This window comes from Phycodurus eques, unplaced genomic scaffold, assembly GCF_024500275.1.
Source record: "Phycodurus eques isolate BA_2022a unplaced genomic scaffold, UOR_Pequ_1.1 contig_27, whole genome shotgun sequence".
NCBI classification, from domain to species: Eukaryota; Metazoa; Chordata; class Actinopteri; order Syngnathiformes; family Syngnathidae; genus Phycodurus; species Phycodurus eques.
This window is the reverse complement of record NW_026904024.1, coordinates 292,310-311,236: the sequence shown is the minus strand read 5'-3', so window position 1 is coordinate 311,236 and position 18,927 is coordinate 292,310. Positions and strand designations below refer to the sequence as shown.

Sequence of the window (18,927 nt, the reverse complement as noted above, 5' to 3'; positions counted from 1 at the left end):
GTGACGCGCTCGTCCTTATACAATCGTACTAACGGTCGAGACGCGCGATAGATCCGACACTTGCACATATTCGTTTCCTGTCCGAGAACTAGCGCTATTTGTGCTGTCCGCTATGACGCGAAGCCAAAATGGCCGCCTCGCCGCAGCGCCGGCGTATTGCGACGACGGCGCCTCGACCGCCGAGACGGCTCGGAGCCGGGGTGTGCAAACTTTTGCAAGGATCGGGTCAGATGAAAATTGACGTTCCTCGAACCGTCACCGTTGCGAACGAACACGTAAACATGGAACCACATCAACGACTTCGCTGTCTATTGCAAATGAGAATCGGTTTTCAATTTCGTTTCAGTTGCCGTTTTAGAAATGGGCTAGAAAGGTCACACGGGGGTCACGCGACGAGAGCGCGGCCACAGGTCTACTGCCACCGCCTGGTGAAATATAAAATGGCTTTTTTTTTGTATGCGTGTATTGTGTACTGTGGTAAACTGTGCCGGCGGGCCACATATTATCGATTTCATGACATAATGCTTCGGGTCGGAGGACATTTGGACACGGGCCGGACTTGGCCCGCGGGCCGGACTTTGGGCGCGGCCGGCTTAGAAGGACCGTTTGCAAAATGAAAAAAAAAAAAAGTTATCAAGCAACAGGGGAAAATCCGTAACATTCATTTTCCGTGCCGCCGATCGTCACTCGGGTCGCCCGACTGACTTCGGGGACACCCCGAACTGGTCGCCAGCCACTCGCAGGGCAATTTAGAGTCATCGATCGACCTAGCACGCGTGTTTCTGGGAGGTGGGAGGAAACCGGCGTCCCCGGAGAAAAGCCACGCAGGCGGGGCCGGGACTTGAACCCGCAACCTCACGACGGTGAGGCAGGCGTGCTCAGCATGTATCCAAAATGGAATTAGCATTTCCAGAAGGCGTGTTGCAAATCGACTTTATTGGTGATAGCGAACGGTAAAGACATTTTGGCAAAAGTTTTTGTTCTCTCCTTACAAACAACGATGACCTTTTGATGGCTAACAAGCGGCAATATTTCCAATACTCACTTTTCACAAGGACATTGAGCGGGCCGGGCCTCTGCCATTACCGATCACGTGATACGATAACGAGCCACAGAAAACGACAGGCGGCGGAGCATCCCGCTCCAGAGTTCCCTTTGCCGCCGATTGGCTCCCGTTCCGAGCCGAGAGGAAACCGCAACCCTCCCGAGCGCGCCGCCGCTCCCGTGTGGCCAAACGCAGCCGGTCCCAGTCGTCGTCCGTCCGTCCGTCCGTCCGTCCGCGGGCGGCTTCAGTCGAAGCCCCGCCAGTCGCTCCGCTCCGAGTCGCAGTCCAGCTCCACGCCGATGCAGCGGACGCCCTCCGGCAGCATGGGTGTGCCGCGATGGCGCTCTGCAAGAGCGACACGCTTTTCGTTGTCCTTGCCGTTCTCGTGACCCCGAACGCCAGCGGGTGGCAACGGCGCACGGACCTCGCGGATTCCTTACGCGTGGAGAGCGGTCGGCCCACTTTAGAGAAAGACGACCCGTTGACGAATGGATGTTTTTGCGGCTGTCGCATATAAAGTGTGTTCTTCGGTTCAAAAACATCTGAATTCATGGAAAATGCCACGAGTCTGTTTCAGCCTCCCCCAAAAACCCTCAGCCAAAACAATGTCACGTGTTTTTGATCTGTGCTTCGATTCCATGAACGATGTGCTGCTTTTTCTGGTGATACGCAAACCCCAATTCCTATGAAGTCGGGACGTCGTGTAAAATGTAAATCAAAACAGAATACAATGATTTCAAATCTTTTTCAACCTATATTTCATTGAATACACTACAAAGACAAGATATTTCATGTTCAAACTGATCAACGTGATTGTTTTGAGCAAATAATCATGAAGTTAGAATTTGATGGCTTGCTACACGTTCCAAAGAAGCTGGGACAGCTGGGTGGCAAAAAAGACAGAGAAGGTTGAGGAATGCTCATCAAACACCTGTTTGGAAGATCCCACAGGTGAACAGGCTCATTGGGAACAGGCGGGTGCCATGATTGGCTAGAAAAGGAGCTTCCCTGAATGGCTCAGTCGTTCACAAGCAAAGATGGGGCGAGGTTCACCTCTTTGTGAACAAGTGTGTGAGAAAATAGTCCAACAGTTTCAGGCCAACGTTCCTCAACGTACAATTGCAAGGAATTGAGGGATTTCATCATCTACGGTCCATAATTTCATCCAAAGGTCCAGAGAATCTGGAGAAATCACTGCATGTCAGCGGCAAGGCCCAAAACCGACATTGAATGCCCGTGACCTTCGACCCCTCAGGCGGCACTGCACCAAAAACCGACATCAGTGTGTAAAGGATATCACCGCATGGGCTCAGGAACACTTCAGAAAACCCATCCATCCATCCCTCCATCCATTCATCTTCTACCACTTATCCGAGGTCGGGTCGCGGGGGCAGTAGCTTCAGCAGGGACGCCCAGTGCCTGCTGAAGTGTTCTGTGGTCCGACGAGTCCACATTTCAAATTGTTTTTGGAAATTGTGGACGTCGTGTCCTCCGGGCCAAAGAGGAAAAGAACCATCCGTGTACCTTTCACCATTAATGCTGAAAGGTAGATACCGGTTTTGGAGAAACCTGTGCTGCCATCCAAGCAACGTCTTTTTCACGGACGCCCCTGCTTATTTCAGCAAGACAACGCCAAACCACATTCTGCACGTGTTACAACAGCGTGGCTTCGTCGTAAAAGAGTGCGGGTACTAGACTGGCCCGCCTGCGGTCCAGACCTGTCTCCCGTTGAAAATGTGTGGCGCATTATGAAGCGTAAAATGCGACAACGCACACCCCGGACTGTAAAACACCTGATACTGTACATCGAGCAAGAATGGGAAAGAATTCCACCGACAAAGCTTCAACAATTCGTGTCCTCAGTTCCCAAACGTTTATTGAATGTTGTTCAAAGAAAAGGCGATGTAACACCGTGGTCAGCACGACCCTGTCCCAGCTTTTTGGGAACGTGTCGCAGCCATCAAATTCCAAGTTCATGATGATTTGCTCAAAACAATCAAGTTGATCAGTTTGAACATGAAATAGCTTGTCTTTGTAGTGTATTCAATTAAGTATAGGTCGAACATGATTTGCAAATCATTGTATTCTGTTTTTATTTATGGTTTAACACAGCGTCCCAACTTCATAGGAATTGGGGTTGTCGATGGGGTCGTGGCCGTGGTCCCAGCGGAACCGCGAAGCACACATAACATCGGCAAGAAGAGTTGATCCGCTAGTACATCTTGTATTAATTAGGAAACACCGCTACAATTATCTAATTAGTTGACAGATGTTATTGTTAAATGTATTCAGCGACGGAGCGATGTTCAGGATTATGTCACAACACAGAATGAACTAACTTCAAATTCAGAAATGGCCAATAAAAACAGAAAAAAAAAAATTTCCTGTATTTTTCCGGAGGATGCGTTTGGGATGAGCCTTTGAATTTGGTAAGAGTGAAAAATGAAGTGAAACAGACAATGATTTGAGTCAATTCTTTCCCAGAATGAGAGTGCTTAAAGGATGAGGAGGATGCTATTGATGCGGCACAGCTTGAAGCTGGCATCGGGCGCGGGTACAGATGGGCCTGGCTCAAGTCGGAGGCCAGAACGACAAAAAGCAAACAAATGAGGAAAATGTCATTCGAATCTCAACTTTGTAGATCAACATGTACTTGAGCGCTCGCTGTAAATAAATGTTTTTCTGCATGAACACATTTTTTTTTTTTTGCCTTATTGTACTCTTCAGTCTTCCAGATTTCTTAATTTATGTTAAAAATCAAGAAAATTCTCTGCGGTGGCTCGGGGGACCCCGCCCAGACCCCTCCTAAAATGTTTTGGGTTTTTTTTTTTGTCACCTTTTTCATGCATTCTGTGTTTGCATGTCTGATTTTCAATTGGTTTCGGAAATCATGGATATCATGTCTTCCGGGCCAACGAGGAAAAGGACAATCTGGATTGTTATCAGCGCAAAGTTCAAAACCATTAACCATTCATGCTGAAATGTCCATAATTGTCTTGCCGCAACATAGCTGTTATCCAAGCAACATCTTTTTCAAGGACATCCCTGATTATTTCAGCAAAACAATGCCACGCTACATTCACATACGCGTTCCAACAGCGCGGCTTAGTGGTAAAAGAGTGCAAGTACTATACTGGCCCGCCAGCAGTCCAGACCTGTCTCCCATTGAAAATGTGTGGCGTATTATGAAGCGCAAAATACCATAACAGACCGCCCGAGACTGTTGAGCAACGGAGGCTTGTACATCAAGCAAGAAAGGGAAAGAATTCAACCTACAAAGCTTCGACAGTTCACAAATGCTAATTGAGTGTTGTAACAAAGCGGTGGACATGCCCCTGTCCCAGTTTTCAGGAACATGTTGAAGGCATCAAATTCAAAACGAGTGTATATTAGCATAAAAACAAACTTTTTCAGTTTGAACATGAACTATCTTGTCTTTGTAGTGCACAGTGGAACCTCGATATAACGGGCTAATAGGGGCGGGGGTCGTCCGATACAGCCAAATGTCCGTTATACTGAAGCACTTTTTTTTTCCCTTTTTTTTTTTTTTGAGGGCATATGCATCCATATTACCGTAATTTCTCTAATGCACATCTAATGCACGTTTTATCGAGGTTCCGCTGTATTAAATTTCATCTCGTAGATTTGGGGTTTGTAAATTGAGACGATCACTCCCCAGTAAGCCGTTATAGTCAGATTAGTCGTTTCGCTGAGGACAAAGACGGCATGCCCGTGAGTATTGCCACATTCTGTCTACGTGTGTTGCTCCGCCCCCCCCCCCCCCCCCCAACCCTAAACAGGAAAAGAGAGATGGTGAACAGAATCATACCCATGACTCTGGCGTGGACTTTGACCACGACGCACACGTCGTCGTCGGCCTCGCTCAGCAGCTGCAGCCGCTCACACAGCACCCCCTCGTGCTGAGCCATATACTCGCACGTCACCTTCAGACCTCCTGCAGGGGCGGAGTGGACAACACACGCGCGCACGTGCACGCCGAGAAGGGATTCAGCTTGACCTCTCATCAGACACATGCACACATAGCTATTAGGTGGTGCTCAGACACCTGCCCTTTCACCCCGGACAAAAAAGGGCCCTTTTTGCCGCACCTTCAGGAGCGGGCGAGACATCGACGACCCGTAGGTGGGGGCTCGGCATCGGTGCCAGACACGCGTCCTTTCCGAGAGCCGGGACCTCGGGCAGGGTGAAGGCAATTTCGTAGCGGTGCTGCGCCTTCAGAAAGCCCACCTGGACAGAGACGGGAGGAAGTTGAATCGAATAGGGGACGCACCTTTGTGTGCGTGCCAAGCTGAAGCATAAAAAGAAGGCTCGGGGTGATTTTGTGCACCGATGATACGATTGTCCTGAGCTTTTCTGTCCGACGCAGGAGATTAACACAGATCAAACTTTAATCTTCCCCGTCGCACATCATGCGAACGGTCCCGACGACAGCTGCCGCGGCAAGGTCGGCGTCACCTTCACCAGGAAGCCGCCGTCATCCTCCGCGGCGACCACGATAACCGAGTCGTGCAGCTCGTCATCGAAGCGGACGCGCGACGGGCCGCCGGCCGCCGGGGGTCTCCCGGAGAAGCGAACGCCTCCCGCCTCGGCGGAGCCTGAGGAAGAGCAAGGAGGGAGTTTGGCAAATGCGCTCATTCGCCAGCCCCATTTCCCAGATTGCATTTGGAGCAATTCTGTGACCTTGGATCTAAAAAAAAAAAAAAGGCAGACCACTGTGAACTTCGAGATACAATTTTTTTAAAAAGTCCGCTGGATATTATACCGAGGCTTCTCATTGTAATATAGAAACATTATAACCATCATAAACAACTAACGTGCCACAGCGCAGGTGTTGTATGCAAATTCCTGCGTTGTAAACATACCCTGAACGCATCCGGCGCATCTTGCAGCAAGCGTGTGACGCATGTTCTTCTGCCCTCCCTGAGCCCGTTTCAAGCCGTTTAATGACACCCAATTTGGACTAAACGCAAAACAAAAAGAATTGAATACATTGTATGTTGAAATACAAGACATTGTTATCGAGATTGCTAGCTTAATGCTAACACTCAACGGAAAACCCCATTGACAGGCTAGCTAAAGTCGGCATTCGAACATTCACACACAAATGCCAAAGCAACACCGAGACGGCAATACTCACAGCCACATAATCTTCCTAATCTGTGAAAAACTAGTTGAATAAAGTTCTATCGCAACGCTCTTCTACTACTATTTCGAACTGCTCTGAGTGCCAGAGGACTCTGCATCTTTTTGCACAATTGTCAAAAAAATGTATTGAAAGAAAATGTACCGGCTTTACCAGATAACGAGCAACCTTTTATTGCTCAATGACTGTTTTTTGGTCAATGTCTTTCTGTCTCCAAAGCGTTCTCTGTCAATCGACCGTCTGTTGTCGGAGTGGAGCGGCTCCAAGTCCCGGAGACAAATTCCTTGTGTGTTTTTTGGACACACTTGGCAAATAGAGATGATTCTAAACAACTGATCTGGAAACTGGACCAGCTGGGTCTCATCGGCAACGGGGTCGAGACAGACGACAGGAGTGAGGTGAGCCGCCTGACCGGGTGGCGCATGGACAACAATCTCTCCCTGAACGTGGAGAAAACCAAGGAGATTGTTATGGACTTCAGGAGCACACACTCCCACCACGCGCCCCTGAACATCAACGGCGCTGCGGCGGAGAGGGTGCGCAGCACCGAGTTCTCACCCGGACGCTAAATTAATTTACTTCCACCCGCGGCCAGCCTGAAGAGTCTCACCAACAAAGACTTCTGCTTTCTCCGCTGTTTTCAGTGGCATTTGTTCCTTCTGTCTGGGACAACGGATGGAGCACTAGCAACACCCACAGGTAGTGGGAAGGTACTGCAAGCCTGGATCGTCACTGGACTTGAACGTGATGTCATGTTTTAAGAACTTTGCATGAACGCCACCAGCGTTACCATCACAATAGCGCCACTAGCGACTGTCTGATGTCAAATCCGTTTGCCAACTGAGCCGGATGAGACGTTTCACCCCGCACGACACAAAGGCCACAAATGCAAGTCAGGGGTGAGCCTCGGGCATCTCGGGGAACAGCACCAGCGCCACCACATCAAACACACCACCTGCACCCTGTGAAAGTCAGGCTGAAGCAGTGGAGTTCTGTCATCGTATGCTCCAGCTGCAGCAACGCGACTCATGTCAAAATGAGACACAGTTTGGTCAAATCCTATCAAGAATGAACACATTTTGGGAATATGTGCAAAGCATCCTGCCCTTCTGGAATGTTTTAGTCAATTAGTCAAACATTATCTGCCCTGCAGGTTGGGGGGCATCTTGCTCTCCCGGGGGCGGTTTGGCTTTGGTGTCATCGGGTCCCCGCGGCCTCCTCCGCGTGGCCGGTTGTCGTGGCGCCTCGGTGGGGCCGGCGGACCGCCCCGGGTCCCTCCGTGTGGGATGCGTCCCGGCCGCCGGGTGGACTCCTGGACTCCGATCGCGCCTCTCGATTGATCGGGTGGGGTCCTCAGTCATGACACACCCCTGGGACTTTTTCGCTGGCTGTGCGGCCCCAAACCATTCATGAATATGCCAACTGCTTGCGTATCCCCTCACTCACACTCTCGTCCTACAGACTTACGATTTACATACTCACTCCCACCACACTTCAGTTGTATCACGGCCCTTGTCCTGCATGCTTCTTCTATTGTCCTCGTCCTGTCCTTCCCTCCCAGGGTGGAGCACTGCTGCCCCATAAAAAGGTTTCATTGTTCTCGATATATGATGATCTTTTGTCTTCTTTTCTCACTCCCCTCCAGAAACTTTGTTCTATTCGATTCTGATTCTCAATAAATAGAAACCACAGCGGGAGCATAAAAACTCCATTGTGACACAGTAAAACCGTTCCGTCATAAAAGGGATACGGATGCCCCATTCTGCTTGACCTAACAGCCGAACAGCACACACAAAAAAAAACCTTATCGTCAAACGTTTCCTACATTCTTGTATCATATGGTAACAGTTGCACATATAAATATATTGGATGATAAAGACAGTATCCAAGGGAAGATAGCATATAGCTAACTAATTGGCCACACAACTTGAAGAAATGCATCTTCCGTGAAATCTAGTGTGTTTTGTACTATTTGGACGACGCGTCTTGCCATCCGCCACCGCGAGTCGGGCCGCGAGGCAGCCGGCGGACGAGATCCAACCCCGCGGCCCATTGCCAGCCCGACCGCGGTTGGAGAGGACGTCGGAGGACCGGTCAAGCGGCCTCACAGTCGCCCGACCGCACGTTGCGGGGGACAAAGAGGGGAAAGGTGTATCCACGGGGGCAGATATTTCATTTGCTTCGGCGGCCACAGAAGCACATTGGCCCTCTGAGGCAAAATCGCCCCGCTGGCACGACTCACGGTCATCACGCCGTCGCTGGAAATTCCGCTTCCGAGCCGTGAGAGGAAGCGGCCTCCGCGTATTTGCTTGACAGCCGGAAGGTCCGTGGAGGCGGGATTTTCAGAGCTCTCAGCTACACACTCGCAGCGTCAGAAAGGTGAAAGTAGGTCTCGAAATTTCTTTCGCCATTCATTCACTGTCCCGCTGACGAGAGTCCTTTCTGTGACGTGTCAAATTGACGGGACATTTTTTTCTTTTGCTCCGTTCGAGGATATTGGGCTGAATTCAGGTGACATTTTCAGGATGACCCTAAAAGGCACGACTTCTCTAACCTTTCCAGGCGAACTTCATTTGACTTTCTCTTAGCGTTTGAATCGACATCCCCCCAAAAATTTGCTGGTTGAATTGCGATCGTTATTTGAACCTTTTTAATAACGCTGTCCACATTTTGACGAGAAATTAAGTGCATCTGGAAAGGTTTTAGTGCAGTTTAGATTCATAGTTAGATTTCAACCAGGATCCCCCCCCCCAAGGTGAGGCGGACGAAATGGCCGGCGAAAGCGAAGCTGCGGCCCCCGCGACCCGACCTCGGACGAGCGGAAGTAAATGGATGGATGGAATCTAAGAGTCCACTCCGACGCGCGTTGTATATTACGATGCTCGGCTTGGAAAAACATTATCGAAGGGCCCCTATTCTGTTCTGCTCCGTCTGTCTGGAATCCCGTCGACACTGACGTGACGCGGTGTCCATTCCCGGGGGTAGAACGAACATCGACCAACGGGTGGGAGCAAACGGAGTCGGCACTCACTCTTTTCCTTTGCGGCGGCCATGATCCCGAGAGCACAGCGGACGCCGTCTCGCAGCCTGGCCGTCACCCACAACGGCGTCTCACCTTGGCAGCCGGCTGGAAGAGGAGACCAAATAAAAAAAGCAATGATCGAGATGCTCGCGAACCAGGAGCGCAGATGTGCAGCAAGTGGAGCAAAACGAGTCAATAAGAGGATTAGGTGGACGGTGGCCACGTCCCATGTCATCGTCGCCGCTCTTGCGTTGGCTCTCATCAGAACCGCGATTACGAACCACTGCGGCAAATGACCCGTTTTCAACTTCGTCCGAAAATTACAAATCGAAAAAAATATATATATCTTTCTGCATGTATCTATGCCAGCAACACACAATGACAGGCAGATCAATTAAATGCTCTTCCACACACTAACGTGGCCCAAGCCCAGCCGCGAATAGCGGAAAAAACTCCTTGACTGACGCGCCCCCTCAAAATAGTTATTAATACACCTGGTACCTTGATTTATGAGTATACTCAATTCTGTAAGCAATAAGATAGTGAGTGACTAGTGGCAGACAGTGAACAATGGATTCTTCCAAAAAAAGGTTTCAAGCTGTTTATTGCTACTCCCAGTTTAAGTTTCCCGTCAATCTAAACAGAAAACAAACAGAACGACATGCTGCGTATTTTGAATGACCGCATAACAGTCTCTTGACCGTCAAGGAAGCACGGGTATACCGGCCTCGCATCGTCTGAGCTAAACTCTGGAAACTCTTTTTCCATTCCATTTCCTGAGCCGCTATAACAGTTGAAAACAAGATCTCCGTCGCATAAGAGCTCCACGGGGAGCCGCCATATTTATGCCGTGCGCGCAAACGATGACTTCACCGCGCATTTACGTCAGGACGAAGGATGCGCAGACCGCTTTTCCCGCCTCTATACCGAATGGCGAAATTGTACTTCCAAACAGTTTGGCAAAAGGAACGTCGCACCCTCGCGAAACCGAATGAAGTTGCATTCGGACTCGGCCCGTTTATTCCAACTGAGGTTTTTATAGAGAGCGTTTTCATTTGGTTTGTGCTTCTAAACCGATTCTAATCGGAATAGAAGGTTTAAAGAATTTAAAGATTTAAAAGCAATCAAATACATTCAAAATAAAGGCGGGCCTTATTTTTCATGATTTCAGGGGGATTACAAAAACAACATTATTTGTCGTGATATTTTTTAAGCAAATATATATCGTCTTAAAGATAAAGATGATTCTGATTCATAAAAGTGTTATTGTGACATGCCTAGTGTTTGTCTTGTTTTAGCTGACAAAATATAATATTAAAGTTGACAAAATCTCGAAACTGTATTTGACTAAAATAAAAAGTGTGTAAAGGGCATAATCTGTATGTGAACTTTCACATTATACAGATTTTTGTTTTTTAAAGTGTGATATAAGTACCATAAGTGAGATGCGACCTCCCTCTAGTGGTACATGAAGGAATCACTGAATTAAATTTTTTTCTTTATGTTACAGTGGTTTGTTTATGCTTCTCCTTTTTTTTTTTTTTTTCCCCTCCATCCAGTAGAAAACATTTGAGTGACGCTGGAGAGACGACGTCTTTCGGTTGTTTTTTTTTCATGTCAGTGTTACAAAGACTAACCCGAATTTGCACATTTATCACGATTTGAGGGGCAACATTACTGCCTTCTATTTGCACGAGTGGGACTGTTTACATCACAGTATTTGTTATGAAGTCATTTAATTCCAGTAAGTTGGCACCCATTGTTTCCGTCTCAAGTAATGTTGGTTATACAAGACAAATCACTAAAAAGAGCCACTTACTGATTGGAGAAGCTCAAAGTGGGGGTTTACACATTCCTCCTTTGGCTTTGGCTTTGGCGTCGTCGGCAGCGCGTTGCTTGTATGTTTCCTTCCGCATCAACTCAGCTTTTCTCCTCCCAGCCCTCGCCATTCCATTTCCGCGTTTGGGTCACGTGACCCAACCCTATTCTCCTCCCAGCCCTCGCCATTCCATTTCCGCGTTTGGGTCACGTGACCCAACCCTATTCTCCTCCCAGCCCTCGCCATTCCATTTCCGCGTTTGGGTCACGTGACCCAACCCTTTTCTCCTCCCAGCCCTCGCCATTCCATTTCCGCGTTTGGGTCACGTGACTTGTCGGAACAAACGGTTATGTGGCGCCCCCCGCTGGCGCGAATTGGCTTTGCTGACGTCGATAGCTGATTGACAGGGACCTACCTCCCTATTTTTCAGTACGTGTCGACTTGAGCAATGTTTTGTTAAATTAGGTGTCCCGTGCCGAATACAGCCACGCTTAAAGTACTCGTTTCAAATAGTTATTGATTCTTTACAATTCCAGGCATTCTGACACTGCAAAAATTCGAATTAAATATAAGAAGTATATACTTGTTTGGAGATGATTCAGACGAGAAACAAGTGAAATGGTCTACCATTGCAGTAGGAGAATTGCACCGAATGTTTCTTAAAATAAAGAAAAATATGTTGGCACCCCAAGAGAAACCAGGTTAAATAAGTGGTGAAATACCCATTAAAATAAAATACACTCAAAATTAGCTCACGTGTATATATATATATATGTGTGTGTGTGTGTGTGTGTGTGTATTTATACTCCATTTTAGTAAAAAGATCTTAAGTCCAGAACAACTAAGCAAGCTATTTCTTCCTTCTTCACGAATGATGAGTTGTTCTCACTAGAAGTGTAAAGTTTGGCATGAACAGCGAGCAGGGGGGTCGGCGGCCAAGTGAATAAGTGCTTGAGGGTTCTCTGCATCCTTTGCTCAATTGTCTTTGTAGCAGAGTTACGGCAGTGTTGGTCACTTGAACTTGCTTGAGGACTTTGCGTATTTGCACGAGAGTCACTGTGTCACTGTGACATTGCTCAGTGAGGCTGTGCACTTTTGTGTTTAGGTCCTAAAATTATATTTTGTCACTGTGGCTCGTTTGCCGTTGTACTCGTTGCTCCGACGGCCAGGAACAAATTCCTTGTGTGGTTTTACCGTACGGCGGCACGGCGGGCGACCGGTTAGAGCGTCTGCCTCACAGTTCTGAAGACCGGGATTCAAATCCCGGCCCCGCTTGGGTGGAGTTTGCATTTTTCTCCGCGTGCCCGCGTGGCTTTTCTCCGGGCACTCCGCTTTCCTCACACATCCCAAAAGCAAGCGTGGTAGGTCGATTGAAGACTCTCAATCGCCCGTAGGTGTGAATGTGAGTGCGAATGCTTGTTTGCTTTAAAGTGCCCCGCGATTGGCTGGCGACCGGTTCAGGGTGTGGCCCCGCCTCTCGCCCGAAGATAGCTGGCATAGGCCCCGGCACGCCCGTGACCCTAGTGAGGAGAAGCGGTCCCATCGAAATGAAGAATTTTCAACGGGTGAGGTCGTGCACATACAGTAGCTCCTCCGTGAGGGTCGCCTCTGCCAGATGGTGTTCTGATTTGTCCAACCGTTTGTCTTGCACCAAAGAGGATCATCTCAAAGGCGATTCCCGGTTGGACGTGAACATGCCGGCGTTCTGTCGAATCACGCTCGAAGGTTTCGGTGTGGGTGAAGTCATTGAATTCAAAATAAAGTCATTTCATTTCAGTAAGTCAGCACCCGTTATTTCTGTCATGTTGTGAGATGTTGGTTCGACCGGACCGATTAGAATCCACGACCTGACGAGAGCGGTGATTGCCAACCTCGATGGAGCCAAGGAACCTATTTTACAATTGAAAAATCTCACGGCACGCCGACAAACAAAAATGTCGCAAAAAGTGGATCCATGAACGACAGTATTGACTTCCTGCCATCTCATAGAAGACCATTCATCATTTGCTGTGTCTGTCACTATGCCTCACTGGCATAAATAGAGGAACAAAGACACATTTTCTTATTGTAACTATATTACAATAAAATATAAATATAAAAAAAATATATTAAAAAAAAGGGGAAAAAATGTACATATACAAATATAAATATATATATATATATATGTATATATATATATAAATACAAAATATACAAATATATCAAATGTAAATATGAGGCTATCATGGCAAGGTCGGCGTGCCCATAGAAGGCAATGCGGGTTAGGGTTAGCCCTGTTTTGTCAACGCCAAAGCGTATGCTAACAGTACAAGACGTCGACACAATCAATAAATCCAATTCAAAAAGCAAACAGACGCGAAACGAAATCCACGTGAAAGGAACTCCCAGTTCCCTTGTCGGCAAAGGGTTCCTCAGCCGCACGCAGCACAACGCACCGCATCCTCGGTCTTTTGGTTTTCTTGCGCTCCGCACACACAAACACACACGACGACTTTGACCTTCCTAGCTTAGCGTCGCCGTCGGCACGGAGCGCAAAACGGGCGGGTCGCATCTGCCTAACAAATCTGTGTTGGCCCTCGCTCGGGAGGAGGGAGCCTTTGCGAAAAGAGGTCGAAAGGTTGCGTCGACGCAGCGTCCCGAAGCCGGCTGAGAGTTCAAACGACCTCCTTTGTTGGGGATCACCGTCGTCCGTTCAACCGTCGTGTCCGGCCGCGACCCGTTGAAGCTTCTCGGCCTAGTTTAGCTTAGCTTGCTAGCTAGCGCATCGCAAAGAAACGCTTTTGTGGGCGTGTGTGATCGAGCGTGAGCAGATCCCGTGTTGTGTTTATCGCGTGGAAATGCGGACAAGAACTTTGTGGCGCAAAAGAGGAGAAGGAGCCTCAACGGCATCGACCGGACGCTCTTCGCAAGAAGCGGCCTCCGGTTGGGTTCCACGTAGCAGGTTTGTTCACGTATTCCGCTCACTGAGGAACTCATCATCATTCTGTTTTCAATTTACAGCGGCTGAAATAAGGGTTGAACACGTCACCGTGTTTCTCACTCAATATATTTCCAAAGGTGCTATTGACATGAACGTTGCACCGGATGTTGGGAACCACCCAAGTCATCCAGACATACGAAGAAAGTCGAACAAATCAGATCAGAATTGAAGTTGTGTGGAAAAACGTGAAATGACACAGGGAAAAGGTATTGAACACGCCAACTGGTATTTATTTAATACTTAGCACAAAAGCCTCCGTCTGCAAGGACGGCTTCAAGACGCCTCCTGGAAGGAGAAACTAGTCATTGCTCTGGGGTGAGTTTCGACCCATTCCTCCACACAAACAGTCTTCAAATCTCGGAGGGTCCAGTGGGCCTCTTGTAAGGACCTCGGGTCTCAGTTCTTCCCAAAGATTTGCGGATCGGATTCAAGTCAGGCGATCGGCCGGGCCGTTGGAGCGGCTTTATCCTTTTCCCCTCGGCAATAGGTTTTGGATCACGATCCCGCTGAAACGTCCGCCCCCGTTTCATTTTCATCCTCCTCGTAGATGGCAGCAGATTTTTGTCGAAGGATTTGGTCCGTTTTTCCTTCCTTCAATAACGCGACGTTTACCGGTAGCGTTTGCCGGGAAGCGGCCCCTCACCATCGTGTTCCCACCTCCGAACTTCACACTTCACGCTTGCTGTTTTTAGGGTGCTGTGCAGTGCCATTTCTCCTCCAAACGCGGTGTTCGTGATGGGATCCAAACAGTTCAGTTTGACTCTCACCAGACCAGAGTGTATTCTCCCAGTATTTAACCGGCTTGTTCAGCCAACTTGAAACGAGCTTTGACATGCTTTTTTTCTTTCTTCAGCAACGGGGTCTTGCGTGGCGAGCGTGCATACGGGCCACGGCCAGTGCATCATTCGCTGTTTTCCCTGTGACGACAGTAACTGCCAATTGCAGGTCTTCTTGAAGCTCTCCACAGGTGGTCCTTGGCTCTTGGACAACTCTTCTGATTATTCTTTGCACTCCTCTGTGAGAAATCTTGCGAGGAGCACCCGATCGAGGCAAATCTACGGCGGTGTGACTGGCTTTCCGCTTGGGTATCGTGGCCCCCGCCGTCCGCGCTCACTGGAACGTTCAGAAGCTTCGATATGCGCCTGTAACCGATGCCATCGTTATGTCTTGCAACAACGACTTGGCGATGGTCTTGAGACAGCTGTTTGCTCACACCCATCACGAGATGTGTCTCGACCCTTGCCAACGAGACCTTTTTGTGGGTCATCAATTAGCAATTGGCGTACGTAATGAAGTGTTTTTGTACATCATGTGCCTTTGACAGGTGGGGCCCGGTAGTGTGGCGTGTGACCTGAGCGATTTTGTGGGTGAGCGACTGGGTGTGAGCTGTGGCTGACAGCAGCTCCCGCATGAGTGTAATCATGGAAGTCGTGGGGTCGCTGTTTCTCCACCGATGGCACTGGGTTTACAAACATGCAAACATAGGAAGTGTGCGTGATGCATTTAAAATCCAGGGGGGCAGGCAGGGCGCACGGACCGGGAAACAGACGCGCTGTAACCCGGTCCGACACCCACACCCTCCCGATCCCATCCCAGTCCCCCAGGAACCCTTTCATACGTGTATGTGCCCAGATGTGAGGAGCGACAGCGGGGCCCCACCGCTCCCACCGGCAGCCGGAGCGGGGGACCCAGGCGGGCGCCAGCTGGCACCGCTCCGGCACCCACGGAACATGGGCGAGTCACCATCGCACCGCCGGTACTCCCCAGGTGGTCGCCCCAGCGGTTCTCCCCCACCCCCGAGATCGGGAAGGAGTGAAGAAAGTCCCCCGCCCCCACAGACGCCGGAACCACAAACAATAACGGTCGAGTTATTGTCAAACGGCACCCTACCCATGCAAAGGAATCTAGAGTCTAGATTTAGCATGTGGAGGAAAGATGACCAGCTATCTAGTCGATTTTTCAAACATTTGTTTTCTTTGAGTCCGTGGTGACCATGTTCTGCGCCTCCATCGTTGAGGCGGCCGGCCAGAACTGTGGCCGTAAGGTGTTAGATGCCCGTCGTGGCGGCAATCCCTGAACCCGTTGGTGGACACCCGTGGTAAGGGATGCCGTCAAGCCGAAGAAGCTGATGGGTACCGGCTGGCCAAGCGCAACGCAGCTTTGGTGGTCCCGGGCGTGGGAGGAGTCCGGTGAGGCCATGGAAAACGACGTCCGGGTTGCTTGGGGGAAATTCTGGTCCGCCATCCAGGGTGTCTCAGGAGGGGGAAGCAGTCCGCAATCGATATTGTGGAAAGTGGGGACGGGGCGCCGCCGACCTCAGCTCGGGACGTTGCGAGTCGGTGGGCCGAATACCTCGAAGGCCTCAATTTTACCGACGCGCCTTCCCAGGTGAAAGCGGAGTCCGACGCCTATCGATGGTGTCGAAGTCACCGACGTATTTAAAAAGCTCCTCGGTGGCAGGGGCCCCGGGGTGGATGAGATCTGCCCGGAGTTCCTGAAGGCTCTGGATGTTGTGGGGCTGACCTGCTTGACCCGCCTCTGCAACTTTGCGTGGACATCGGGGACAGTGCCTCTGGATTGGCAGACTGGGGCGGAACCACTTACTCACGTGACGTCGGCCACGCAGTGCGTGAAACCAGCTCACAGTCCGGACGACAGAAAAACCTGAATCTTCTCACATTCCATTGTAAATATTTGAGATGAGCATTGCAAGTCCTTCAGCGAGTCAGTCCTATTGTATGACCGTTTTTGACCGCACACTTCGGTAGGAATAATTAACCCACAATGCATTGCGCGGAGCCACTGATGGCGTAGTGGTACACTCGCTTGACTTCGGCGCGGGCAGCGTGGGTTCAGTTCCCACTCAGTGACGTTGTGAATGTGAGTGCGAACGGTTGTCCGTGTCTATATGTGCCCTGCGACGGACTGGCGACCAGTTCAGGGTGTAGTCCGCCCTTCGCCCGCAGTCAGCTGGGATAGGCTCCAGCGTCCTGCGACCCTAACCAGGATAAGCGCTGTTGAAAATGGATGGATGCATTGCGCGCTTGACGCCAGTAAAACTATCTTCTTACGTGTGAATAAAAAAGCTTCTCGACTCTCTGACAGTGGCCAAGAAGTTGTTCTCGCGCCACCATACTAAGGAGCATCTCAATTGGACCATCAAACATCGACGTGTGCAGTTGTGAAGAATTGACGGTGTTGTTTTCAATGGGGTTTTATTAAGCATTAAGCATAAAGCGGACGTGCTGTGATATGATTGATGCGTGACGCGCCAATGACGCTCCAAGCACGTCCGTTGCTCTCCTCGATCAGAGCTCTGGTGGGAGGGGCTAACATAGAGCGAGTGGACTGAGGAGATTGCAAATCGACAAATAAGACTTGTTTTTCCTTCCTGCGTCTTGCAGACGTCCGTGAAGATCTTCGCCCTGAGCAGCCGGCGCCAGAGTCCCCTTACATTAAAGGGGAAGAGGAGAATGAAGAGCTCTGCTCCATTAAAGAAGAGGAGGCAGAGGCCCCTCACGATCAAGAGACAGAAGATTCTCCTCGCATCAAAGAGGAGTCAGAGCAGCTTCGCATCCAAAGGGAGGAAGAGCCGCCCTACATTAAAGAGGAAGAGGAGGATATCACCATGTTAACATTGGATGTTGTCCATTTGAAAAGTGAAGCTCAAAATGAGGAGAGCAGAGAGGCGGAGCCTCCGAGCAGCAGCTCAAGTCAACACGTGCCAATAGAGACAATAGAAGGTCACGGAGACCGCCGTGGAGGAACACAAGCAGACGGCCTCTTAGCTCCACTGTCAGATGGTGACGACATGACGTCGCGCTCTCCTCACACCGGAGACGACGATGTTGACGAGGCGTCTAAAGGCGATAGGACATGTCACGCTGATAGCGAACGATGGAAATGTTCTCAGTGTGGTAAAACCTTTGGCTACAAGAGCAGCTTGAAAATTCATACGATTAGCCACACTGGCAAGAAACCTTTTGCCTGCTCAGCTTGTGGTCAAAGATTCTCTCATAAGAGTAACTTAAAAAGTCACACAAGAACACACACCGGTGAGAAGTCGTTTGCCTGCTCAGTTTGTGGTCAGAGATTCTCTCATAAGACAAACTTAAGATGTCATACAAGGACACACACTGGAGAGAAACCTTTTCCCTGCTCAATTTGTGGCCAACGGTTCTCCAATAAGAGTAACTTAAAAAGTCACACAAGAACACACACTGGTGAAAAGTCTTTTACCTGCTCGGTTCGTGGTCAAAGATTCTCTCATAAGACAAACCTAAGTCGCCACACAAGAAGACACACTGGAGAGAAACCTTTCGCTTGCTCGGTTTGCGGCCAAAGCTTCTCTCAGAAGGGAAGCGTAAATCGTCACCGAAGAACGCACACTGGGGAGAAACCTTTTGCCTGCTCAGTTTGTGGCCAAAGATTCTCTCAGAACCAACATGTGAATGCACACAAGTGTGTCGGCGAGAATGGCAGTGCTCACTGAAGGTTTCGCCTCTCATCTGAGCAGGCCTCATCAGGGATGAGTGTCTTCCATATAGCTTCTTCAAGGCTTCCTGCGGACAGGTTTCGAGAAGCAGCACTTGTGCTAAAACGGTTGTCGCAATACATCTGCTTGGTCCATTGTTTTTGTGACGTGCGTACCGAATAACCAAATAATTGACTGAAGTAGACTTTGACTTGTTGGGGCAAGATGGAAAAGTGTAATCCTGTATAAAATGGACATACATTTTGTCATGTAATGTATTATGTGACGATATCACACTTTGCCGTTTCTCCTCCATGTATTTGTATTTGCTTGTATTGTTCCTCAGCCCGACCAGAGGGCTTACATGTAGGAACGGACACTTCCTAGCTAGGTGTATGGCAAAGATGCCATTTTAAATATGGA

The 18,927-nt window shown here is 49.4% G+C and overlaps 1 protein-coding gene across 1 annotated transcript; it reads right to left on the bottom strand.

Moving 5' to 3' along the window:
* Positions 1-660: 660 nt before the first annotated feature.
* adissp (adipose secreted signaling protein) lies at positions 661-11,207 on the bottom strand. Its single transcript, XM_061669899.1, has 6 exons — positions 11,051-11,207; positions 9,241-9,336; positions 5,522-5,661; positions 5,155-5,293; positions 4,875-5,000; positions 661-1,390 (listed from the first exon to the last, which is right to left on the bottom strand). Exons 2-6 carry the CDS (start codon positions 9,260-9,262, stop codon positions 1,290-1,292), a joined length of 528 nt encoding a protein of 175 aa, XP_061525883.1. The 5' UTR covers positions 9,263-9,336; positions 11,051-11,207; the 3' UTR covers positions 661-1,289.
* Positions 11,208-18,927: the final 7,720 nt, after the last annotated feature.